This window comes from Drosophila kikkawai, chromosome 3R (genome assembly GCF_030179895.1).
Source record: "Drosophila kikkawai strain 14028-0561.14 chromosome 3R, DkikHiC1v2, whole genome shotgun sequence".
In the NCBI taxonomy this organism is placed as follows: Eukaryota; Metazoa; Arthropoda; class Insecta; order Diptera; family Drosophilidae; genus Drosophila; species Drosophila kikkawai.
In genome coordinates, this window is record NC_091731.1 from 14,228,511 (window position 1) to 14,254,540 (window position 26,030).

At 43.9% G+C, this 26,030-nt stretch overlaps 2 protein-coding genes across 4 annotated transcripts in view; both read left to right on the plus strand.

Annotated features, from left to right (window-relative positions):
• LOC108073135 (streptococcal hemagglutinin) overlaps positions 1-22,164 on the plus strand; it is a 38,228-nt gene extending 16,064 nt beyond the window's left edge. Inside the window, exons 2-8 of one of the 3 annotated variants that reach the window (XM_017164640.3) lie at positions 1,863-1,923; positions 13,911-17,153; positions 19,200-19,907; positions 19,973-20,118; positions 20,180-20,317; positions 20,391-21,157; positions 21,218-22,164. In XM_017164640.3, the coding sequence (XP_017020129.1) occupies positions 13,961-17,153; positions 19,200-19,907; positions 19,973-20,118; positions 20,180-20,317; positions 20,391-21,157; positions 21,218-21,638 (5,373 nt within the window). In that variant the 5' untranslated portion in view covers positions 1,863-1,923; positions 13,911-13,960 and the 3' untranslated portion in view covers positions 21,639-22,164. Of the gene's footprint in view, positions 1-1,827; positions 1,924-13,666; positions 13,789-13,910; positions 17,154-19,199; positions 19,908-19,972; positions 20,119-20,179; positions 20,318-20,390; positions 21,158-21,217 lie in introns of those variants that run through there. The other 2 variants (XM_070286282.1, XM_017164649.2) reach the window with 2 other exon arrangements.
• A 1,097-nt stretch (positions 22,165-23,261) lies between these two features.
• On the plus strand, positions 23,262-25,741 carry Cyp12a5 (Cytochrome P450 12a5). Its single transcript, XM_017164661.3, has 4 exons — positions 23,262-23,366; positions 23,554-24,044; positions 24,108-24,555; positions 24,613-25,741. Exons 1-4 carry the CDS (start codon positions 23,295-23,297, stop codon positions 25,210-25,212), a joined length of 1,611 nt encoding a protein of 536 aa, XP_017020150.1. The 5' UTR covers positions 23,262-23,294; the 3' UTR covers positions 25,213-25,741.
• Positions 25,742-26,030: the final 289 nt, after the last annotated feature.

Consider the following 26,030-nt stretch of genomic DNA (forward strand, 5'->3'; position numbering starts at 1 on the left):
ATTATCACTCCCGCTTCCGCTCCAGCTCCCAGCTGCTCCTCCCCCCGCTCTTGGCCAGTCTCTGAAATTCCGCTGAAAGACCAGGTTAACGCAGTTGTGTTTGCTTCAATTACCATTTTCGGGCTAACTCACAAGTCCAACGCAAGTGCGGTCTTGCCAATTTCAATTTAATTAGCCAACAGCAGGCAGCAGCAGAATTTCTCTCACTAACTCCATTAAGAATATATATACAAACAATAAAGCTTGGTAGTATATGTATATGAAATCGGTGCAGATTGACAGCTGAACTGTGGCTGCTGCTCGGGGCGCTGCTGAGAAGTTAATTAAAAGCCACTTTCGAATCGGAATCGATAAGCCACATTATAATGCTGCATGCAATTTGCATTCAATGGCTGTAAGCAGAAACAACAAGTGCTCCCAGGGGTGCGGTTAAGATTGGCTTTATGTTGGCAGTCTACAGTGGGCAGCAGAGGGTTAAGAAAGCGCTGAAAAATCAATAGATATGGCAAGCATTTATAAACTAAGTAAGGAATAAAGCCATATTTTTAATGCAGGACTAAGAAATATTCATATTCATTGCATATTAGTATCTTTCTTTAGCTGGAAGATTCTAAAAGTATCCAAAAGCACAGAAAATTATGAATAAAGACATGCTTTCGTAGTCTTATCATTACCAAAAGGGTCTAGCAGTTTGACAATTGTTGAGTGCTTTGTTTGGGTTGATTAGTACATTCTCTTATAAAACAAACCTTTCCCTAACACCCACAAATAATTTATTAAAAGTTCTCATAAAATATCCTAATCATGCTTTAAAATCTTAATTAAAATAAAATAATATACAATTATCCACAGCTGTAATAAATATTCCAACTAATCCCCTGTCCGTGCTTTGTTCATAAATTTTTCTATACGCCCCCGCATCTCTGATCCCATTTAATTGGTCTTTTTTACTCGCTAAATATGCTAATAAATATTAACTCCGCCATATTCAGGTCTGATCACTCTCAGGGGCGACCTTGCAGCGGTCACTTTTTATCACTTGGTGCTAATTGACAATAGAATTCAGCCAGTCTGCCTGCCAGTGCCCGGTAACCCAAGAAAAGAACGGACAAGTGCGCCATAAAAGCCAGCCAAGTTGGCCAGGTTAACCTTGATGGAGCAGCGCAGCTCTCCTTTATCGCTTAAGTCGCCGCCTTCGCCTCCGCCGCAGTCACCTCCCGCTCGAGTGCATTTAAAACCGGCTGCAACTTGTTCTGGCCAAGTCAAAACAAGCCAAGCCAAGCCAAACCGGCCAAGACAAGAGAATGACAATAAATATTTTGTAGCTTATGCAGAGCTCGATTTCAGCCAGTCGCGATTTTGCCGGCGATTAAATGCCCCGAAATGCCAACCATTTTGCTAGCCACGTAAAGGGGGCGGTGAGTTGGCCGGCCAACTGCAGCTCATAAAATACGAGCTTTCGACGTGCATTGAATTCGGGTCATTGGTTGGCCAAAAACTGCTGCCCGTGGAGGTGGAAGAGGGAGTTAAGGTGGCGCCGTTTTGTAATTCGATTTTGAGTTACGCGAAGCGAAATTGGCTAATTTTGCATGCGCGCCCACAGGCCATTGAACTGCAGTCCAGCGGTCACAATTTTTATGTTATTTTCCCGACAATTGCTTAACATTTGGACGGGTAAGGGGTTGCATAAATCAGATTTGTAAAATAATAAATTACTATTAAAAAGAATGCTAAGTTAGGATAGAATTAAGACTGTGCTCAGAAATACAAGTAAAATGTATAGACCAGTAGGCTTTAATATAAACCTTAGTAGTGTTTGCAAAAGCATTAATACTAACTAAAACCTCTCATTTATCTTGCAGATTGTAAAAATCCAAATTAGAAGCTGAGGAAAACCACACGAAGGAGCCAAAGTTCAAGCAGGTAAGCGGGGAAATTCACACAGTGTGCAGAAATGCGTAACGCAAAATGTAACTTGGTAAGCTCGTTGGTATTTTCCATAATTTACACTTTCGTTGTGGGGCCAATTGGCATGCCAATTGGAGGAGGAGTTGCAGGCTCCCAGGCTGCATAAAACACTGGTAATTCGAGGCGGCTAACAAGGTGTTGTCAGGTGTCTTAGTGGGGGTGGAGGGACCAGGAAATGGCATGCAGAAGATTGCCAATGCAACTGGCAACCTGTTGAACAATGGCTTTGGCAACACGGCAAGTTGTCCTAAACGCCTGCCAAACTGTTGCTGCCAGTGTTGGCCTTTAATTATCGACTATAATTGGCAAAAGCCATGTGTGTGTGTATGTTAAGTGACGCAGAAATTATGCGAATGCCAAATGCCAACGAACTCGGCTTCAGAAAATCGCTTTCGCTGCGAAAATTGGATTGTTTTGGGCCAGAAACTTAAAGCTTGAGAAACTTTCCATTGTGCTAGAAGGCTAGTTTTCAGGTCTCTCCACTATATACATATATCCTATAATGCAAAGATAAATCTAATTTCATACCATATTTATTGTACAACTCGACCATAAAAGCTGTAGAAGCGGCAGAAATGCCACTCCATTGTTGATGATGAAGACAGAAGCAACCGCTGTCCGCGGTCACAACTGAACAGATTTTCAGATTTACTTTTCCAAAACAAAAAAACCAAATATTGTATATAAAATGAGAAGAAAACGAAACTGAGGAAGACGCAGAAGAAATGGCAGCTGCCGGGCTGCATTCGACAGCGTTTAGTCTCAGAGATTTGCTTTCGACTGATGGCGAACAATAAAACTTTCCATTTCTAACAAAATTACACTCGAGACGAGACGACTCGACGACGACTCGGCGAAGACAAAGCCAGACAAATTTATCCAGTTATCTGATGTTGCCGTACTCATCTCCTCGTCACTCCACTTACCTTAGCCTGCTGCCCCGCTGATTCCCATCTGACGGGGGAATTTGTTTTCAGGAATTTGGTGTATTTTTTGCGACGCAACGACAACTCCCACTCGGGGAACTCGCATGGAAATCTCAGCAGCGACAGCGGCAGCAACATGCTCGTAAATGTTGCATGTCATGTGGCACAATTCCGATTCCAGTCGCCGTCCATTCCATTCCCCCAGGTGACATGTTGCACACGTGTGTGGCAACCAACACCACACACCACATTATGTGCTATCTGATGTCCGATGTACAGCCGCTGCCCCGCTGATTTGTGGCACCGTTTATGTGGCGGAACTGTTTATTAATTAACGAGCGCATTTTGGCCTTATTCTGTCGGCATTTCTGGCCTTCCATTAGGTGCTAAACTGTGTTGGCCCAGCTAATGTTAATTGGGCTAAATGAGCCGCTGGCATGCAACGTTCTCAATCAGCTGCAGCATATATAGTATTTTCCCCCATAACTCCAGGTGATGAAAGGTAATGGTTTTGAAAATGGTGCATAATATATTGCACATACCAAAACTAAAGCCAAAACACAATGCTTTTAAAGTTTTTATATACATACATATATCTGCAAGCTTTAATAGGGAAAGCATTAGGTAATCCCACAACACGAGGAGATAAAAGGTAATGACTTGGAAAGTGTTTATAAGGAATTTGCATAAACAATTCGCTAAGAGAAGATATTAAATGCTGGGTATAAGCGTATAACTTATAGGGGAACAAGTTAAGAATGTTTGCCATTAGGTAATCCTATTAATAATGAAAACTTATTGGGTATCTGTACATTTATCGGTGATTAATTTGAAATTAATCAGCCTAAGTTAGGTAGTGAAAAGGCAAAGCAAATAAACAAAATTATATCCAGAGCTTGGCTTCTCTGGGGAATAAATAAATGAATATAAATGAATCTATTTAGACATTAAAACTAGTCTGGGCTTACTTGTCTTTTCCTCTATGCAATCCTTTATTTATTTAAAATTAATAATTGAATTATGCTTTATATTGAGTGTATGTAAAGGGCTTATAATATTCATTGATTGTATGACAGTAATCCCTTGACCAGTTATAACTCATATATGAGGAATTTATAGAAACGTAATGAAGTTCATTGAAATTAATATTTAATACTGCTTAATTCTTCTTGAATTTAATATATATGGAAAAAATATTACATTAAATACAGCGATATGTACAAGCTGAGTGAAGTTTGCTTATGTATGATATAAGCTATACACCAAGGTACCTATAAAAAAACAAACTACAAATGAACCTTTCTTGGATTCAAAACAATAGTTTTTTTCGAGTGTAGCTAAGACCGCTTCTGTCTAATGGCTGTTGCCTGTCAAAATGATAATGGGTTTTTTGGTATAGCTGCCACTGGATGGAGCGCCGCGATAAGTTCCCCAACTAGCCCCAGACTCCGCTCGAACGGTTCAATTGAAACTGTCAATTGCAGTTGGCCAGGCACACTCACTCTCCCCGCCTTACCAATTTTGGTGTAGGCGAAACAGTGAAAGTTGTGGCCATGATCGGGGGACATGGTGAGGCGTTGCTGGGGTAATTAATGCCAATTAAATGTCAAACAACAGAAGCAAATAATATTGTACTGGGGCGTGTCCCTGCTGCAAATTCAATTCAATTTTGCTGACCAAACTTTCGATTAATTAAGCCAGGTTCAAAGCCCAACCAGCACAACCAGCCGGTTCAATTGATTTAATTTCCCAAGAGCCAAGAGTCCGCTGCACTTTCTACGGCCAACACACAAAAGGAGGAAAACCACTGCCTCCCTTAGACGTTGGTTCAACAAAAAAAAGGGTTATTTATGATTATTTAATGCAACTTGGCTGATGCTGCAGGTTCAATGCCCAAAGACAAAACGCGGCAAACGCGAATGCGAATGCAAATTGATTCGTGCAGTTGAGCCCGCCAACCTTTCCTGCTAACTTGGCTAATTGCTTGTCGCTGTCAACATGTTGCTGCTGCTGTTGCTCTCTTTTGTTGGCTCTTCCATTGAACTTTGAACTTGGCCAGGAGGCCCTGCAGTGGTTTACTGACTTTCTTTTGTTTCTCATCGCGCCAGCTGACAACACTTGCAACGTGCAACGTGCAACGTGCAACTGGCAACTTGCAACGACTAAAACCTAACGGCAGCCACAAGAGCAATTGCGGCAGCTGCCACTCCATCCAGCATGTGTGTGTGTGTGTTTGCCCCCCTGTCTTTTGTCTCTACCCAGACATTGTTTGGCCTTGCAACAGTGCGTATACGTAATATGTGCAGGCCATTGTTTTACCAAACGTTGCAAGCAATTTGTGCTTAATAACCAGTGGGTACCATCACTCTGCCAACAAGAAGTATTCCAATGGCATTTCAAGAGATCAATTCAATGAGTATTGAGTGGTTAAACGTCATCAAGAATACATACATCAAATTTTGAGCTAACTCCATATACATATATATAACCTGTTGTGGCTTTGTATGAACTTTATTTGTTTTCGGCAGTATTTCGCTTTTCCGAATAACCAAATTCAATACAGATGTTGACCTTTGGCATACAATTACAGCGGCAAACCCTTCACTCCCCGGATTCTCTACTTAGGCAATTGCTAGACTTCGACAAGCCGTGTTTGCTGCCTCACCTCACTTGTTCTCTGACTCAAGCTCGGCTGGCGAATGGTTTGCATTTTGTATTTGCTATTTCATATTCTAATTGTGCAATAAAAGTCAAGCACAAGCAGGCATTCATAATTCACCAATGGGACGTAGGAGACCGCGACCGGAATGAGTTGGCCCGAAACCCATTTCGGGGCAAACAGGTGGTGGTGGTGGTGGAGGCACAACAGAGGCAGCAATTGTTCTGCCTTTTGGGCGTTTATTGTTCTGGTCAAGATCTCATTGCCAAATCCGCAGACGAAGCCCCAAAAAAAGCAGCAACAGCAGCAGCAGCTGTGTGTGGAAACCGCATTTAAACAAAAAGTGTGTCCCTGCCGCATGAGTCATGGCAGTTGCCACAGCTACAGCATTGCTAGCTGTCTTGTTGCAACTTGCAACTCCTGACAGGCAACAAATTGGCCAGCAAATTGGGGGAATTGTGGCCTGACCTGAAACCAAAAACTATCCCACGCAACAGGTTTTTCGCCTCGTTTTATCGCATGTGTCCCCAAATGGAAAAGTTCTTGTCCACCACAACCACTCGCCGTCATTAACTAACTGTGGACCCGAAAAATCGTAAAATATTTTAATGGCAAGTTATTAAAAATTAAGCAACGACGAGAGGAGAACAGGGGGTAAAAAAGTTACGATCTCCAGCTGTTGTTCCGGGGAAACGGAGGAATACAAAGTTGAAATCCAGTACGACACATTTCGAGAGGCGATGTACTTAGTACTTTTTTTGTAATTAAGCAAGCTGTTGCGGCAACACATGTGCGTGCTGGCAAAAAAAATAAATAAAAAAAGGAGCAAGAAAAGAACAAGCAACAGGCTGCGGCATTAACTTGGTCCCCTGGCAACAGTTGCATCAATGGATGCGTTTCATTTATTAATTTGCACTCTCTTGTTGCTGGCTTGCCGGTTTCTTTTCTGCAATTTCCGTTGGAGGAGTGGAGATGGAGGTGCCTTCTCCTCAGCTTCCTTCTCAGCGCCGCCTTGGTCTCTGTAGTCTTTGTCTGCGTCACGCAACAGCAAATGAAAACGAAGACGACATGGGAACCTAACCTTGAAATACATGTTTCTTTTAGTCGGGCACCCATGCCTCCTCCGAACTTTATGCCTTATTTATATTCTGCAATACAGAATTACACTTGAAAAAATATATCCGGAATAATATTAAAAGGTTATATAAGCTTGGGTATTTATTAATTTTAAATTTATTAATTTGTCTTAAATTCTGTTAACAACTTTTAGAGGTCAGAATATTTTCATAGAGATTCTGTTGACAGAGAAACCCTTTTCTCAATTAGAAAAATGATGCAGTCTTAATTTATTTTCATAAAAATTCTTTGATTCATGTGAAGATTACTCTCATGGATTTTTTCAACAATATTAAAGTTCAATTTTAAAATTATTTCTGTATTCTTAATAGCTTGTGTTCTATCAAAATTCTTAAGAAATGTTAAGTTAATTTAAAAAGAACCCAAATAAATAACATAATAGAAAATTCTTCTTGAATTTATTTCCTAAATTTCTTTATACATTTTTCCAAATATTCTGCGAATTTTTTCCAAGTGAAAGAATGATGTGGGTGCTGGCGCTGGGCACCCTCACTGTACGCCATCCATTTGCAGAGTTTGCTTGATTAAAGCAGCTCCGCCATCTCCTGCGCCTCCTCGCCCATGCGCATTTTCCTGGAATTTCCTTGGCGAAAATGAACATAAAACATTTCTATGTAATCAACTGGCTGCTAAAAATAAACACTGCTTAGGGGCTCATCGGTTTATCGGCTTAGCGAGTTTTGGCAACGCGACTTCAATTAACCCGACATGATATGCTGCCGCTCCCGGATAGCCCAGGGGCATGACAGGCTGCGGTATTGACAGCCAGAGCCCGGGCTCGTTACTCAACATAATTGACAGCGGAACAAGTGACTTGGAGTAGACTCGGAGACCATTGGCAGAATGTGTCAAGACATCAGGAAATCAAGTCGGGTCTTGGGTGGCCGCCTAATGCCATATGAGCTGTGAAATCTGAGAGATTTAAGCGGCGCTTAAATTCGTATAAAGTTTTAAAGATATAATCTTCATGCTGGGTTCAAAGAGTCCCAGTTAACAGCTTCTAGAAAAACAAAAGCGTAACCAATCTTTGCGTTTTAATCGCAGCTGTGTAAAACATTAGTAATTTCCACTCACGCGCTTGCCGAGCAACTAACAACTTCTTCACATTTTAATTGCAGCTGGGATGTTGATGTTGCTGCTGCTAGTATTGTAGTTGCTGCTAGTGTTGCTGCTATTATTGTTGCTGCTGCCTTTCTTGTTGTTATTATTGTGGTCGCACAAGTTTGTTGTATTACCTGTTGACAAAATTGCCCTGCTGCCTGCACCAACATCCGGCAAGTTCTCGAAAAGCACAGCAGCAGCCACAGCAACATCTAGCCAAGTTAATGGCAACTTTGACTTGGCTTTAATTAAACAATCTCCGCACTAAACTTCTGTGTGTTTTGCCTGAGCGTGTGAACAGGGAAACGTATAAATATTTGGCATACATATGAACAGCAGTCACTATTTGATATTTGGCTTGGCATTGAATAGTGAACACTGAAAGAAGTTATTAGGAATGTGAAGTCAATATTTGTAGATTTTTGTATATATTTTGAAGTCAAGTCATTGAGTAACTACATATGTAAGTTTCCCATGTACTGAACATGATAGAATTATACAAGGTAGTCCACTCGACTGCCGAAGTCGTTCGGGTTTTGGTCCATTAATGTCAGTGCATGGCCTGCTTGTCGAACTGAAAGGTTGTGTGTGGACGGTTTTTTTTTTCAGAGCTTTAACCCTTAAGTGGCCAAGAAAAAAATTACATTTACATACGTAGATGAGGTTTCGCATGGAGGTCTGATGAAACCATCATCGACATTTAAAAACAAAATAAATCAACTCGAATTTATATTTATTATTTTATTATATGTATTATTATTTATTATTTATTTTAAGATACGCATATACTTTGGAATTAAAAGCTTAAACAAGAGAATGGCTGTTAAACAACAAAAACAAAGAATTATGTCAAATTCAAAACTTATAAATATAAAATTATAAACAATACAACTCTTGTCATAACTAAGGAAACTTTTAGCCCCATGCACCGTGTACGGGTTAATCGAAGCACTATGTTGCCATTTCACTCACACTAACTATTGAATGCTATTTCACTCGCACTTACATCAGGGGACTATGATTTTGCCGAGTGGACTACCTTGTATAATTCTATCATGGTACTGAACATCATTCCAAATCATATTTCTTTAAATTTGATTAATTTCTCAGTGTATGATATTTGAATTTCAATCCGCATAATTTATTGCTGCTCACAATGTTTGACTTTCCCACACTTGGAGAGCTACCAATAAGCAGCTGATTACATTTGAAAGCTTAATGAGGCCTTAACCAAATGCATGAGAGCAGCATTAGCAGCAGCGGCTCATGTTGCAGCAAGTGCGGGCCACCGACTTGAACTTGAACTTTGAACTCCTGCTCTTGTTGGCTCAGTTGCCAGCTTATGGCTTATGGCTTATGGCCGGATTAGCCAATCCACCTTTTGATGCTGAGCTCTCCCCCAAAGCCTAATTGGCAGCTTTGCCTTTAAAGGCCCGGAGCGAATAGTTGACATTTTGGATTTGGCTTTGGCTTTGGCTGAATCGCCCACAACATCCGTTCGTGCGGGCTTTCGGGCCCAACCCATTGCAAATTCTTTCAGCCAAAAACTTCATCGCATAACTCGACGGCAGCGGATGTAAACAGGCCAAAGAGCATTCCGTTCCTCCTCCTGCTTTGCATAATCTCGGAACGCAGGTGACTGAGGGACTGCCGTACATTTACATATAGATCCATTAATATGTGCGTACGCACATAACGATAAATGTATAAATAAACACCAGAAGGGGCCATTCCCCCAGTGGCCGGAGCAGAGCCACGCATAAATCTCACGTGCAAATGTGGAACAAAGCTCATCGGGAATCAGAGAGAACCTCGCCTTTCCCCCCACAAAACCATACAGAATCAGCATCATCTCCGGCCATGGCCATCTCATCGCATCTCGCGCTTCACATCGTTTCAATTTCGTGTTTGCGCTTTTCGCTTTCCTGTTTTTGTGCGCAACTTTAATGGGAATCAACACCAGGTGATTAAATTTAAATTCGGTTCTGGAAATACTTCTTCTGCTGCGGTTTCGACCGATTGTGAGCCGTGAGTCAAGCGCGATTTTAACCTACTTTTTCTTTAGCACCCGAATTCCGTGGATGCCTTTTCTCTCTCTACAAAAAAAATGGTAGCTAACTGAGGCAAATATTATTAAGAAAAGAGGTAGAGGAACAGTTTTGATTATAAAAATATATATAATATACAATTTATATACATAAAATATACAGGAAAATGTGGAAATCCGATCGGTAGAGAAGTTTCCTATGGAGTTTTTGTGATAAAAAAGAAACAGACTTTTTAAACAACCAATTGCATTTGTATTGTGATGAAATGATCTAATTACTTCTTAAGTTAAGAAAACTTAAATCTATTTTTAAATATTTATAAAACTAGATATATATTTAAAAGAAAGTCAAATCCTGCCTGTTTCTAAATTTTTCTTAATTTATTAAGGCTTTTAGGATGTAAAGCCTCTCCAAACCTTGACTTTCATATAATTAATATTAAAACGGAATAAGATAAAGAGGTCATTGCTTTTCTCTATATCCTAAACTTTTTTTAAATTAATTTCTTAAGTTCATAAACTTCGTTATTCTTAAGCTTACAAACCTCATCCCAAAGGCAGCATACTTTTTATTCCACGCGACTAGAACTAGGATATGATGATGGCTAGAATAGTCTGCAGAACTTTTGCCTTGCTGTTGGCCAAAAAATAATAAAAAAAAACCTGTTGGCCTCATTCGACCGACTGCCGCCTGCGGTCAAGCTAACTGTGTTTTGCGGCATACACAATATCCGATCCGATCAGAGATTAAGGCAAATATATATATATAGTAGAGAGCGCCGCCAGAATGCAAAACAACAAAATGGGTTGCCGCCGTAACGAATGGAAACGGGTTTCGTTAACGGCCATTTTCGCGGGTATCGATTGTTTATATATGCAAAATGCAAATCCAGATCCACACGGAGGCATCAATTAATTTGTAACGCCCACGGACAGGACAAGACAATCCTACCATTTGCCAGGTGATCCATTCCGCCTTAGATGGACAGCAAACATGGCTAACGAGCTGATGGCGCGTCCTGTTCGGGAGTTTAGTGCTTGCTTTCGGTCAATTTATGTAGATTTATTTGTGTAACACTTTTGCTGCAACACGCCTCTGATATCTCTCTTTTCGCCGGCCATCCAATCTCACCGGGGGAAACAGCATTCCTGATGCCACAGCAAACAGCTCAAGCCAAACTTGAAAAAAATAGCTTAGAGATATGTTGTCCGATTGTCGACTGGCGGCGATGTTGCTGCTGCATTCCAATTCGAGTGGAAGACGATGCCACACAACCATCTTCATCTTGGCAAAAACTGCTTTTATATGGTCAAATGGGCTGTACAATTTGTTGGGCATTTTCTGCATTTCTTTTATGCCTTTGACAGTTTTCCAAATCGCCTTCGTTTCACTCAATTGTGTATGTTTTTCGCTCAATGCTCCTCCTTCTGAGATCGCCGCTCCACTTGCTTTCCATGAGAATGGGCACAACTCTCTCGCCTGGTTTTTATGCTGTTTGTTGTGGCCATAAATAAATGGCCAATCGATGCCGCAATCGAATGCAAATGAGTGAAAGAAAAAATGCAAACAATTAACAAAAAGCAGCGGCTGCCGAGGAGAGAAAAACAAACGGTAACGAAAACCGCGAGCAGAGGCTAAAATTTATGTGTAACAATGCGGGCAAAAAAAAAGAAATACAAAAAGCACAGAAACACGGTAGCAACATTTAGCCCGCGCAGTTATGCAATTCGCTATAGCTAGGCCGAGAGGCACCCTTCCCTCATCCCCCATTCCATGCGATGCCAATTGTTTCTGCGACCGAGTTGCACAAAGCCGAGATTTATGCATATTAACGTCAAGTCAAAACGCTGACCCAAAACTGCAAATCTACCAGCAGATGCAGATGCAGAAATCAAGCGTGCCACAGCCAGCAGCAACAGAAGCAAGAGCAGCAACAACGGCAATAGTGCTGCCAAAAAATGTATTTAAAAACCATTCAAAAATACTCAAAAAGGTTTTAGATTATTAAATTAATATAATATAAACAATGTTTAGAAAAAGCTTCTTGCCAAAATGCAATACAAAATACTTGGTTTAACGACTAATTGTGATTTTAGCCCGACCGCCCTTCTTATCCGGTTCGAAGTACCAATAGTTTAGCGACAATGTTACTAATAAAAAGGAATATTAATTCTTAAAAATAATTAGATGAGATTTTTCTACAGAATATGCTTGACATTATTACTCTTAGTCTCTAAAAAGTACAAATTCTCATCTCTGAACCAGCAAAATAGCAACAAAAGTCGAGCACGCCGGCAACAATGGGTTAACAATGGGTCAACTTTCCTTGGCGCTCTGCTGGCGTTGATAAATGTTAACCGAAAGCTGTCAAAAAGTGTTATTGTTGCTGTTGCTGTGCCGGCTGCTGTTGTCATCTCCATTGTTGCTCCGCTGTGGGTGTTGTCGCAGCAACATCATCACCGCACCAGCAACACTTTCCCAATTAGGCACCTTAACTACGTGTTTTGGCCAATGTGACACACTTGCGTCCCAATGCTGGCCGCCATATGGGGAAGTTAATGGCTTAAAGACCTCAAAATCGTTACATTGTTTGGCTTTCGGTTCGTTGTGTGAAGTGTTTCGGAAGAAACACCCAAAAGAAGCGTTGGGTTTGGTAATCTGGCAGAAGATCTTCCGGCTAAACAGTCATAAATTGGTAAAGTGTAATGTGATCTTCCCGAATGATATGCCCTCTGGAATAATCACAAGAAAGAGTACAAGAATCTAGAAGTGAGAATTTTGGGAGGCGTTAAAGAACGGTATACAGATCATTATAAGCACGGAGAAAAAATGTGTAGGAATGAAAATTTCTTTATAAGATTTTGTAACTTATATTGCTCTTACTAGGAAGTACAGTTGTTTTAATATTAGAGGTATTTTTCAGCAAAAAAAACTTAGCTTATTAAATACTAGACTAGTTTTTTTCATGAAAACTATTTTACATTGAATTAAAGTTGATAGACTTAGAATAAATTCTTAATGTTAAAATATAAAATAAAAGTATTCCAATCAGATCTGCTTTACTCTTGCGTTCCCTTAAGTTTATTTTCAGTGTAAACAACTAGTGTTCCGTTTCACATTCAAAAAATTAGTAATCATCAAAGCTCCATTAAGTTTTTGGAAGAATAAAAAGCTGTCCATTAAAGATCTCTGAAACTACTACACTCATTAAATTAACCCCAATAAAGTTCTACACAGGAAATTTCACGGAATTACAAATCGTTCTCTATTTTTGTTTAGGAAATTATCAAAATTTATGGTTTAACTCCTTAGAAGGAAACCAGTTTGCCTTTGAATCATTTCTAGAAGCTCTACCGTCGCTCTGGCCAAATAAAGCAGTCACTTCCAAAGCCATAAATGAGTTTGTCCGTCCGTCCGCCTTTTGATTTGTGGAACTTCCTTGGTTTTTCGCTGAACACCAACTGTGACAGAGTCAACATGCACCAACAGCATGTGCAGCTTGGGGTTGGGTTGTTGCATTTAGAAAGTCATTTTCATGGAAAAACAAAGTAAACAACACAATCTGCCAAGTGCGGTGGCAGCTGCGATTACCCAACGGCAATCGAGGGCCTCCGCCGCCGCCTGTCGAATGCTTGACAATCAGAGTTAATTATGTGGCTGTCACAGTGCACTCCCAGTGCCAAACTATCGAGCCACCAAATCCCCAGCAGAAAGCAATTTCCCAGAGAGGGAGCAGGCAGCCACATCATCATCGTTGGTTAAATTTCAATAATTCCATTATCAAGATGAAGATTGATTGATAAGCCGGCCGCCTGACCAAATGGCAGTCTGTGCCCATGATTTGGCCACAACCAGAAGGCCCAGCTTCTCCACTCAATCAATATTGAGTCATGCGGCAGAAGCCAGGCCAGAAATTGTGTTGCAGGCAGGGAAAGTTAAGTTAACTTAAGTGAGATTGCGCAATTTCTTGTTTTTTTTTTGCAAACGAAAGTTTAGGTTTATGAACTAACCATCGCGTCATCACCATCATCATCTGTAAGCCATAACTCACGACTGCTTTTTCCATTACAGAATATGGCCTAAGGCTGTTCGTCGACAACGAGCAACGAGAAGCCTCCACGATGTCGTCCTCCATCTGTGCGCACTTCACCCAGAATGCCTGGAAGAAGGACCTCTGTTCGAACTGCTTCAAATCCAAGGACGAGCATAAGGCAGCCGCCGCAGCAGCCGCCTCCAAGTCCGGTGGCAGTAGCCACAAGGCTGAGAGTCAAGTGAAGACAGATTATCCCAACAAACACAAGACGCCGGCCAAGAGCATCATCAAGAAGGCCTTTGGCGTGAGACTGACCAGCTCCAGCTCAGGCTCCGGCTCCAGCTCCAGCTCAAGCAAGTCTGGGAGCTCCAAGACTGGCAAGGTGTGCTTTCCCAAGCAGCTGCACGAGATCATTGGCTATGGGGGCGAGTGGTCAGACGATGATGACGACGACGATGATCACGATTTTATGAACCTGGGCAATGAGCACGACGACATGGCCATCACGGAGACGGATGATGAGGAGACAGTGGAACTCAAGAGGATCACTCGGGCCAACACTGACTTCAACATGAACAATGGCAACCTGCTGGGTGATGCCGAGGACAATATCAAAAAGTCCTTTGCTGCTCTAAAGCTGGGGGCTCCGCAGGTGGACAAGGAGGGCAAGAAGCAAACCCTCACGATCAATGTGATGCCCTTCGGGGAGCCCCTAGGAAAGAGTGCTGCCTCCACTGCTGCTAAGAGTACCAGCGCCACAGCAGTCACTTCCTCTGCAGGAGCAACGCCAGCCAAGGCCAAGCTTGCTACCGTGACCACAACCGCCATCAAGAGCAGCAGCAGCACCACCACCACCAGTACAGGAACAGCCAGTGTCACCAAAAAAGTGACTACCACCTTGACGCCCACGCTGACCATGACCAAGAGCAGCAAAACCACAGTAGCAGCCAGCACAGTGGCCACAACCACATCCTCGCGAGATGGCAAGGACAGTCCACCCATTGAGCGGGCCATGGAGAAGTCCCTGCTGGACGAGATCTCCGAGACACTAGAGCAGAACCACAAGCAGAGCGAGACCGGAACCACTAGCGGAGCCTCTGCCAGCGGAAGTGGAGGCGTTAGCAGCCACGTTACCGGCACCAGCAACAAAATCAAGTTTGAGCTGAGTGCCCTGAGTGACGCGCCGAAGCCATTTCTTGACCTTAAGAAGCCCATCGCACGGAATGCACCCATCACCCGGGACCAGACCAAACCCAAGGTGAACGTGTGCCACAAGTACTCGGACACTGACAGCAACTGCTCGGACACGGAGAACGGGGTGTCCGCCTACTACGACGTGGTGGAGACTCAGCTGAGCTACGAGAACCTGCCCGACGGCAAGTACTCGGAGCAGGTGGGCGTGGCCACTGCCGCCCAGACGGATGCCTCTGGGAACTCGCACTACTCCAGCTCGCAGTACATCACGGACATGCTGCTCAGCTCGAAGACGCGGGCAGCCAGCTACAACCTGCACGAGGGCAACTTCATGACCAGCAAGATCACCTCCGATGGCCTGATCGTGACCAAGTGCAGCTCGGATGATGCTCTCGACTCCACGGGCAGCAGCTTTGATGGGAGCTCCGACGAGGAGAATGCCTACAACATGATCCGCAGCGAGTCGGACTCGGGGATCGGCATCAGCTTGGGCAGTGAGTACAAGAACCTGGGCGCAGCCAAGGGAGCGGCTAACCAGCAGCTTCTGGTGGAGAAGAAACTCAGTGCGAGCACCAACAACTCGGACTACGAGGACATCCAAGTGGGAGATCAGGCGGGGGCCAAGCCGGCAGTCAAAAGTCGAGAGCTCCACGGTGAGCCCGATGGCAGCGCCGATCCGGACAACAGCCTGGAGCTGAAGCAGCAGCAGAAGGAGCAGCCAGAGCAGCAGGTGCTACCCGCCTTGCCCAAGTCACCGCCGCCGCCAATGAAAATCGATGCCCGGCCCTCGTTCTTGCATGGCCTCAAGAAGCCAGAGCTACCAGTGAAGCCACTGGTGACCAACAGCAGCAATTCCAGCTCCGTCTCCGGCACCAACTCCAGTAACCACTCGCCGCTGAAGAGCTTTCTGGGCAAGCGACAGCCCAGTTGCGCCGAGCAGCAGTTCATCAGCCAGCTGCAGTCGGCCATCTCCAAGTCCAGCGAGAGTCTGCTCTTGGCCAAAGAGAGTCTAGCCGCTGACGAGGCCAAGCTGAAAAAGGGCAAGGCCCCGAATCCGCCGCCGGAGCCGAAGCTGAGCGCTCCGCCCACGCCGGAGCGGGACTACAGTCTGGTAGTTGAGTTCGAGCAGGCTACGAAAGCGGCCGCAAAGCCAGCGGAAAAGACCACGTCACCGGGCTCGAGTGATTCACCATCCGGAGATAAATCAGCACCCGTTGGAGCTGCTCCAGGAGCAGTCTCAGGATCTGCCACAGTGACAGGCTCACCTTCTGCCAACAATAGCAGTCTGTACACCAGGAAAGCCGCCCTCCCGGCGGCCGGAGCAGCACCGGTCATCCGGGAGAAGGACAAGCGAGAGCGGGCCGTGATCAATCCCAAATTCCGCAGCCTCAACACCTTCGTGATGCAGCGTGCCAATGCCGCCAAGCAGCTGCAGCTGCAGTCTGCCAGCTCGGTGCTGAGCTTGAAGCAACCGATGACGCCAGAGCCAACGCCCCGTAATCAGCGTCACCTGTCCATGTCGGAGGAGTGCCTGGCCGCAGCTGGTCTCGACAAGAAGTCGTCGTCGCCCTCGGCCTCGCCGCCGCAGAAGCAAAAGTCTAAATTCTCCATCAAGAAGTTTTTGCGCATGGGCAGCAACAGTGGCAGTGGCGCCAAGTCCGGAGAATCTCTTAACAAGAAAGAGTCGAGTATTTACACGGAAATCTGCACTGGCACGGAGGAGGGCAGTGCCTCTGGCAAGCCTCGCCTGGTGATTATCCATCCCATTGACATCAATCCCACAGCCGTGGAGGTGGTGAAGGACATCACCAAGACTAGTGACTCTGTGTCGGCTCAGACCGTGGCCGTGGTCACAGCGAAGCCACCAGCTCCGCCGCTACGCTCCAGTGCCAGCGAGGGACAGCGCGCCCATGAGGCCAACAAACCGGCGCGTCCTCCGCCGCCCAAGAGTGCCGAGCTGCGGCGCAAGCAGAAGACGGAACTGACGGCCACATTGAGTGCCAGCAGCGTGGAGTCCACAGTCCTGGCTTCGGGCAATGGTTCCGGATCCGTCAAGCTGAAGGCCGACAATGTCTATGCCAATTTGGGTAAGTTAAAGAGAGGAATTATCTTGTTTATTATTAAAATATTTTGGCACTTATAATTGGGGATATCCTTGATACCCATAAATAACTCAAAAAGAATCTTAAATTTCATAAAGTATGTCTAATTAACTCGCTAATTCTTTGAAATATTATACATTTTTGTTAGTCAAAGGTCAAACAACTAGGCTTTATTGTGAGTCATGAATGTAAAGACTTCAGCCAACGTTTCTTTTATTAAAATTCGCTCTCATACCCGTACTCCTTTTTGTTTGGGTCACCTAGAAGTTGGCATTTTATGTTAGCGAAATTCCGCCAATCTTGAAAGCTAGTTTCAATCTCGTTTCCATTGACCCAAATCCGTGAGGTGTGGGCGTGGGTCCTCCCTCATCTCCCGCCAGAAATTTCTCCCCCTGAGCGATCGCATTCCAAAAGAAAGCGTAAGCAAATCACGTTCCCTGACAGCGCCTCAAAAAAAAAAAAATACAAAAATTCAGGGCGACCTTCAGAAAAACAGCCAGCTCATGTCTGTATGTTACAAAGATATATGTGGGTCTGAAGGGTCTCCGGGCACTTCACCCACTTCGTTGACTCGTTGACTCCAATCGGAAGGGGCCACAAGCGAAACAAGAACACGAATAAAATCACCGTAAATGGCGAGAGCAACAACTCGGCTAGAACCCGAATCCAAACGCAGAACAAGTTACGCATTTTAATCAATATAACGGAGGTACAAGCGCGGGGATACAGGTAACTCAGGCCACTCATGACCATATCCGCCGCATCCAAACGAGTGTGATGAGCCGCAGCTTGCTCGAACTGGGTTAAGTGGCCAAAGCCAGAGAGCAAAATAGTTTGTTGGCCAGATGAAAACAAATCGAAATGAAAATAAGCCAAGCGACCAGGCCAGGCCAATGAGGTAACCACATGTTGCTGGTTTTTGCGGGTTAGCTGGTTTAGCCAGAGCAGGAATAGAACCGAGAGCTAGAGAACTGGAAAACTGTAGACCTGGTGAAAATACTGGACCAGAGACCCATTTCTTTCGGCCTGACACTTTGCGGTCAACTATGGCCAGAACTTGTTACACCTGCTGCTCTTGCTGCTGCACCTGGAACCTGGTAACTGGCAATCCAGAGGCACGACCAAAGCAAGAACCATTTGTTAGACATCTCGCATCCCAGATCCACCAGAGAGAGAGCAAACACATTCAACCTAACCGACCAGCCGCCAGTGCGAATTGTAATTTGGCACGAATTTGGGTCAAAATCGCAATTAGTACTCGCAGGTTGTCCAACTTCTACCCGGACAGGTGAGCTGTGTTGGCTTTAACACACCACTCTCTGGCGCCTGGCAAACATTTGGCATGGCCCCATGAAGGCCAAGCAAATTTGAGGACAGCCTGGTGGGAAATCTCATGAATAAATTAAGGCTAAGACAGGTTAGAGAAAAAGAGAGAGATGAGAACTCTTTATCGCCTTGAAAAATAGATACTTTTATCGGCTATTTAAGCAGTTCATGATAAATAACTAAAAGCTGGCAAGTTCCTAATAAGTAGAATAAGTTAAATAAATATTTGTATAATATATTGTATAATTATAATATGAAATAGGAAAGTTCACAGTTAAAAAATTATTTTCTAGGAGATTTTTGAGATGTAAAAGATTCCGAAATTAGGTTTAGAATTAAGTTATTTTATACATAAAAATTCCATTATTAATATATTAAAAATCTATACAAACAGTAGTATAAAAGTCTAGTTGTATATTCTAGTTGTATATTCTAAATATATTTAAAGGACTTACCATATTACTTCCTCGATAATATGATCTAATGATCCTGATGATAATATGATATAATTTACTCAGTAGCGCTTCCCTATTTTATTAATACTTCATTTTTTATGCAAAGTACTTTTAAAAATAGGTTTATTTATTAAACTTAAGAACAGACAATACTTGAAAGTCTTTAGTTAAATGACAGGTTACATGACCCTCTCACGATGAACTCCTATTTTCCCTTCATTAATTTCCATTTTCCCTCCTCTTTTTCCAGGAGAAATCCGCTCCTCAATCGCCCCGCGCAAGCCGGAGCGCACTGCCAGCATGCGGGAGCGTGAGGCTCAGCTGGAACTGGTGCGCAAGCGCGGTGTCCTTACCGACACTATCTCCATTTGCTCGTCAAACGGTGAGAATGTAGCTACGGATCAGGGCAAGGAATTGTCTAAGCCAACTGCCACCGGCTCTGGACTCCAGCCAGAAGCTTCTGGAAAGTCCGCATCTTCGGCCAACAGCCGGACCAGCACCTTTGAGCGGACCATGCCGCAAAAGAAGAGCGAGCCGAAGATGTCCATTTCCAGCAAACTGGAGATCTTTGAGCAGCGTTCGAACTCTGGAGATGCCACGGACACAGCCCAGAGGAGCAGCCTGAAGGATTCAGTGCGCAAGATCAACAGCACCATTGATAGTTACCTGAAGGACAAGCGCGACTATGAAAATATGTACGAGTTTGTGAAGATGGGTTCGCCGCCGCCGACCACGGCTAATGGCCCAGCCACGCCCACTTCTGCCTCCACTTCAACGCCTCCGCCGCCGCCAACGCGCAGCAATCTAGATCTGGCTTCCGTGGCTGGTCAGAGATTAACCCAGGCCACGAGGCGCAATATCAACAACAACAACATCTACTCAGACACGGCCTCCATTGCCAGCTATACGCGCAGCGAATATGGTCCAGTGCGGAACTATGGATTGAACAATAGTTTGGGTAGGTCTAAGATCTGATAGATAATCTATATATATTCTTCATTTTAATTTTGTATAATTTTTCAGCGAACATTCCACGCATCATCTCCGCCTCGTATGCCGGCAGTGAGGTGGGCGAGTTCGACATCTATGCTCCGTATAGCTATTACGGCAGCGAGGCAGGCGGCGATGTGGCAACGGACATCAACGACAGCGTCTGGGGCATGCCACAGGTGGATTATACAAGACATATACTTGGAAGATATATACTTTAACTTTAATTTTGATTTTTAGGGCAATAAGAACCGCAGCAAGGCCACGAATCGTTTGCGCATGCGCAAGGGACGCAGTGTCGTGCACAAGACCATCGAGGACAACTACACCGCCGTGGTGGTGGCCAATCACGAGGCCCTAGCCCAAGTGCTCGATCAGGTGAGTTACCAAAATCCAAACCAGGAATAAGACTAACTTATATATATATATCTCTCTCTCTTTCAAATCAAAGCTCCAGCAAACTCCCGTGGTGCCAACAGCCCTGCGTCCTCTGGCCAATGCCATCAACTTGCGCTACGAGGACTTCTCCATACTGGAGGGCGCCCAGGCCTTTGTGGTGGGCAAGAAGGCCTTCCATGCAGCACTGTGGAGCTCATCGCCGGTGACCCTGGCCCTGTCCGCCGACTGTAACCAGTTGGGCGGCGTGGGTGGCGAGCTGAGCCAGCTGACCGGCGGAGTAAGTGATGTGCTCAATCCAGTGACCGAGTTCTGCGATTTGGTGCCCAGCTACCAGCTGCCACTGATGCCCTCCACCGAGGTGACCCTGTTGCAGGCCACCATCTCGGTGCTGCCCAGACTGCAGCTGGAGACACTGCAGTCGATCGGAGCAATACTCAAGGGCAAGTCGCAGGTGCTGGACAAGAGCAACTTCAACTTCCGCGGCTCCATTCCCAATCTCAGTGGCCTGAAGGATGGTAATGGCTCGAGCGCCGGAAATCTACGGAACGTGGTCTCCGTACAGAATCTGAGCACCCTGAACGAGGAATCGCCGAGCATTACAGGCTCTGGAGAGGATGGTTGCAGCAATGCCAATGCCATGCCCGCATTCGATGATGTAATGACGCGGGAGGTGGCCTTCATAATGCTGCAGCTGGTCAATGGAATGAAGAACCTGCAGGCCAAGGCGATCGAGGAGACGCCGCTTAGTTTGTCCAATGTGGTACTGTCCAAGGACATGGACAACAAGGATGCCCAGGCACGTCTCTGTGTGCTGCAGGGGTGAGTTGAAACCCACTTTGAAGTCGAGAAATTTTACTAATAGAATTTATATTTTCGTAGCAACAACAACGACGATGATGAGCCCATGGGCACGCTGTGCAAGTGCGCCCACTCCGCGCTGACCGACATGCTGCCCGCCACCAAGATCACGCCCGTTCTGGCGGACATCCTTCAGCAGGAGCGAGCCGAGTCGCTGTCCAAGGCCAAGGCCGTGCTGGAGTTTGTGCTGTGGGGTCCCTCGGATGTGGCGCTCACGGGTTCTGTGAAGGAGCGGGAACTGGCTCTGCAACGCTGGCTGGATCTGGAAAGGGCCACGGTGCTTCACGGACTAGTGCGCACCCGGGTGGAGTTGACCGTGTACGACGAGTGTCATCTGATGTTCCTCGTCCGCTCCACGGCCAAGATGATGAACGATGCGGCCAAGATCGTGTGCAGCTACCAGCAGCAGGCAGCTGCCAGCGGACCGGCCAGCCAGGATTAGTTCCAGATAGATGTTCTTCTAGTTAAACCCGAACACAACACAAGGCTAAAGGAATTATCTTAACCATACTATACGAATACGAAACTGTCATAGACACTTAGTCCATAGCGTCAACGAATGAAACATATATAAATATATTCTCAATCGCCCCATTTACGCATAAAATACATATATATAATATATATATATCTATATATCTTTGCCCAGCGTGCCAAATTGTTTCGCGCGGAAATTGTCATGTAAAAATATATGCCTATATCAAGCGATTTGTGCAACTTTAATTAATTTGTAATCTACTTGTAAGTCACCTAATATAAACGAATATATTTATACTTTCCTGTAAGCGTACATACGTTTGTATACTTTATCGGATTGCAATCAACTATTATATATGAGAGAGTATGCCAACAATTTGATTAGCAAAACGAAACAAAACTCTTTGGTGTTTGAACAAATACTTATACATATAAATATATATGGTAAACCTAAACAAAATACAGTCTAAATAAATGGAAACCTATAAGCACTTGATTGTGGTTTGTACTCCTAGGGTATTGTGAATTTCTGTATAAAGTTTATAAATACTATATAAATAGTCTTTAGTAATTGTGCTTTTAAAATTTGAGTAAAATTGGTTAATAATGGGATTAATTGGATAATAAAGTATCTCTGAAACTTCAAGATGTTGATACTGCCTCAAATGTTTGTTCACCATGTTGCTAGCCATATTTTCTTAGCAACATTTTCTTAACAACATTTTCTTAGCAACATATTTCTGAGCATTCCGTCAGGTTAGATTGAATACCAAGTAAATTAGAGATTAATGGTCATGTTCAAGAACTAATTAATTTAACTCACTGAGCTTTAAATACCAGGTAATTCAAGGCTAGGTACTATCAACTGTAGCTTTCTTTCTTAGTTGTATTTTTTATAGTTTCTACAAAGTAAACAATTGCCTATTACCAGGTGCCATCAGTCTGATGCAATGGTATCCTCGCAGTCACGAAATTGTTTGCCACAGTCAAAAGTTTGGTGCAAACTCATTCACAGCTGATTAGATAAAATACTATTGGCGCAATATACATATATATGTATTCCCAATATATTCTCTCATTTTTTGCGTCCCAATATTTTTGAACCTATGCCAAAGGAACTGACCAATAATACTAGCGATAATACCGCTTAATTTATATGATAAGAGTCGGGGTATATAAGTTAAAAATAATTCTAAATAAATTCCCAACTTGAATATGTTGAATGTTGAACATGGAACATTGGATACTGATGGGAAATTGTATTAAGCCTTCTTAGAATCTAGTTTGAATAGTTCTTAGATTTGATTTTATTTATTATATAATTTTAAAAATTTACAGACAAGACCCAGAGTAAGAAGTATATTCCTATCGATGTGCCCTCATATTATTCGTAAGTTTTTTGTGTTATTGAATGAGTGTTGTTTGCCATATGATTTTGTTTGCAAAGCTCTCGGGAACCTGTTTGGCGCTCCCTCTCTCGTTCTCTGTATTTAATTTGTTATCGCCGAAATTAGCAGGAAAGTGCCGCCGGCCTTAGGAATATAAAACTAATAGACCCCAGCACTGGTATGAGTTAGTTTCACTTTGGCCGAGAGCGAGCAAAGTTCATAGCGTGGCAAAAATGCTGAAAGGGCGGATCGGTCTATATATTATTCAGTCGCAAAGAGCGGCATTCTTTTCCACCAGTCAACAGGTAAACAACATATTTTTTATGCAGACAAAAGCTATAAAAACTAGGAGTTTGTTCGGAAATTCAAATAAAACTATGAGATAATAATTTTTCCCCCATAAGAATTACTTACATCGACTTGCTCTTTCGAAAAAATTATTCAAAAAACCATATGGCTGTGGGAAAAACTTATGTTTATGATACATTCCAGCGTTGGCAGACGAATGCGGCTGCCGCTGAAACCAGAGACGATCCGGAATGGCTGCAGGCCAAGCCTTTCGAGGAGATACCACGGGCCAATATGCTTTCCCTATTCGCTAAAATCGCCCTGCCCGGTGGCAAGTACAAAAATCTCGAATTGATGGAGATGTTCAAGGCCATGCGAGAGGATTATGGTGATGTATTCTTCATGGGCGGCATGCTGGGCAGCCCCGCCTTTCTCATGACTCACAATCCGAAGGACTTCGAGGTGGTCTTCCGTAACGAAGGCGTGTGGCCCTTCCGGCCTGGCAGCGATACCCTGCGCTACCATCGAACAGTGCACCGAAAGGACTTCTTCCAGGGCGTAGAGGGTGTCATTCCCTCGCAGGGCAAACCCTGGGGCGACTTTAGATCCATTGTGAATCCCGTACTCATGCAGCCCAAGAACGTAAGGTTGTACTTCAAGAAGATGTCCCAGGTCAATCAGGCATTTGTGCAGCGGTAAGACTCTTTTAATAAAATAGAGTTTAAAGTTTTCAACTCAATTTAATATCCTATTTTTAGTATTAAGAACATAAGGGATCCCAGCACTCAGGAGGTTCCTGGTGACTTTATAGACACGATCAATCGCTGGACACTCGAGTCGGTGTCTGTGGTGGCCCTCGACAAGCAGCTGGGTTTGCTCACGGAGGAAGGCAAGGACAGCGAGGCCATTAAGCTTTTCAAGCACCTGGAGGATTTCTTTGTGCTGTCAGCCGATCTGGAGATGAAGCCATCGCTCTGGCGTTACATCAAGACCCCTAAGCTGAAGAAAATGTTGGCGGCCATGGACGGCCTTCAGGACATCACATTGGCCTATGTGGAGGAGGCGATCCAGCGACTGGAAAATGAGGCCAAGGAGGGAGTGGTGCGTCCAGAGAACGAACAAAGTGTCCTGGAGAAGCTCCTAAAGGTGGACAAAAAGGTGGCCACCGTAATGGCCATGGATATGCTGATGGCTGGAGTGGATACGGTGAGTATTTGGTTATAGAATCTCTAGAATCCTAAATCAACTTGTACGTTTATGCAGACATCAAGCACCTTTACTGCCCTGCTGCTCTGTCTTGCCAAGAACCCGGAGAAGCAGGAAAAACTGCGAGAGGAGGTGATGAAGGTGCTGCCCGAAAAGGATTCCGAGTTCACCGAGGCCTCCATGAAGAATGTCCCATATCTTCGTGCCTGCATTAAGGAATCCCAGCGGATCTATCCCCTGGTGGTCGGAAACGCTCGCGGCTTGTCCAGGGATTCGGTAGTTAGTGGCTATCGGGTTCCGGCTGGTACCTATGTGTCCATGGTTCCCATAGGTTCTCTGACCAGTGAGGAGTACTTCCCAAAAGCCTCCGATTTCCTACCCGAGCGCTGGCTGCGAAATGCCAACGATTCTGCCGGCGGCTGTCCAGCAAATGATCTGAAGACCAAGAATCCCTTCGTGTTCCTGCCTTTTGGATTCGGACCCCGGATGTGCGTGGGCAAGCGCATCGTGGAGATGGAACTGGAACTGGGCATTGCCCGACTCCTGCGGCACTTCTCTGTGGAGTTTAACCATTCTACCAAGAATGCCTTCCGCTCGGCTCTAGTCAATCTACCCAACATACCGCTTAAGTTTAAGTTCACCGATTTACCCAACTAATTGAAACAATTTTGAATGGATTTTGATATTTTCTGTTGTGATAAGATAGGTGTGTGAATAGTATATTTTTTTTATTGTTAAGTTTATAGAATTGTTAATATATTATGCCTTAAGTGAGATCCAACTATTAAGGAAGCAATTTCTTTCAGTGCATTAAATTAAAATCCGGACTAAATAACATATTTTAATTTTTATTTTTACTAAAAGGGTGTTTTTGTTTAAAAGCTTTAACTTAACATGAAAATGTTGCTAAGAATATGTGGAACAACATCTATTGTTGCTGGCAACATTTCGATGTTGCACAACAATCACCAAGTAGAGAACTCTACTCTTATAGTATCTGAAATCAAGGTATTTATAGGTTAAACGAAAGGAAGAACAGGAGAACTTGGATAAATTGGATAAGTTATATTAGACTTGTAAATAAATTAAATAAATCAAATAATAAATTCTGCAAGCTATAACATTATAGAAATTGTAGCTAAATGTTCTGTTTATTGTATTTTCTAAATAAATGTATATATATGTATTTTATTACTTGTTTGCCCAACCTCTGGACTACTTGCTTGTCATGCTGACAACATTTAGTTTTCAATGCCATTGACACTGACCGATACGATGCGACAATCTAGCATTTAATTTGTTTCGAGTTTATTAAGCTCTTGTGTGGGTGAATGTTTTTTAGGGGCAGATAAAAAATATGACACAGTTCTATGTGTGTTCTTTGTAGCTACAATTTATATGATACCACCCCACCGCTTCTCTGAGCAGGAATGCTCTCATGTTTTAATAAATTAAGTGTTTCAGTTCTCGCAAAC

Coding starts and splice junctions, on each gene's coding strand:
- Cyp12a5 (XM_017164661.3), top strand. CDS start 23,295: ATGCTGAAAGGGCGGATCGGTCTATATATTATTCAGTCGCAAAGAGCG. Junction 24,045..24,107: donor AATCAGGCATTTGTGCAGCG/GTAAGACTCTTT, acceptor TCCTATTTTTAG/TATTAAGAACATAAGGGATC. Junction 24,556..24,612: donor TGATGGCTGGAGTGGATACG/GTGAGTATTTGG, acceptor ACGTTTATGCAG/ACATCAAGCACCTTTACTGC.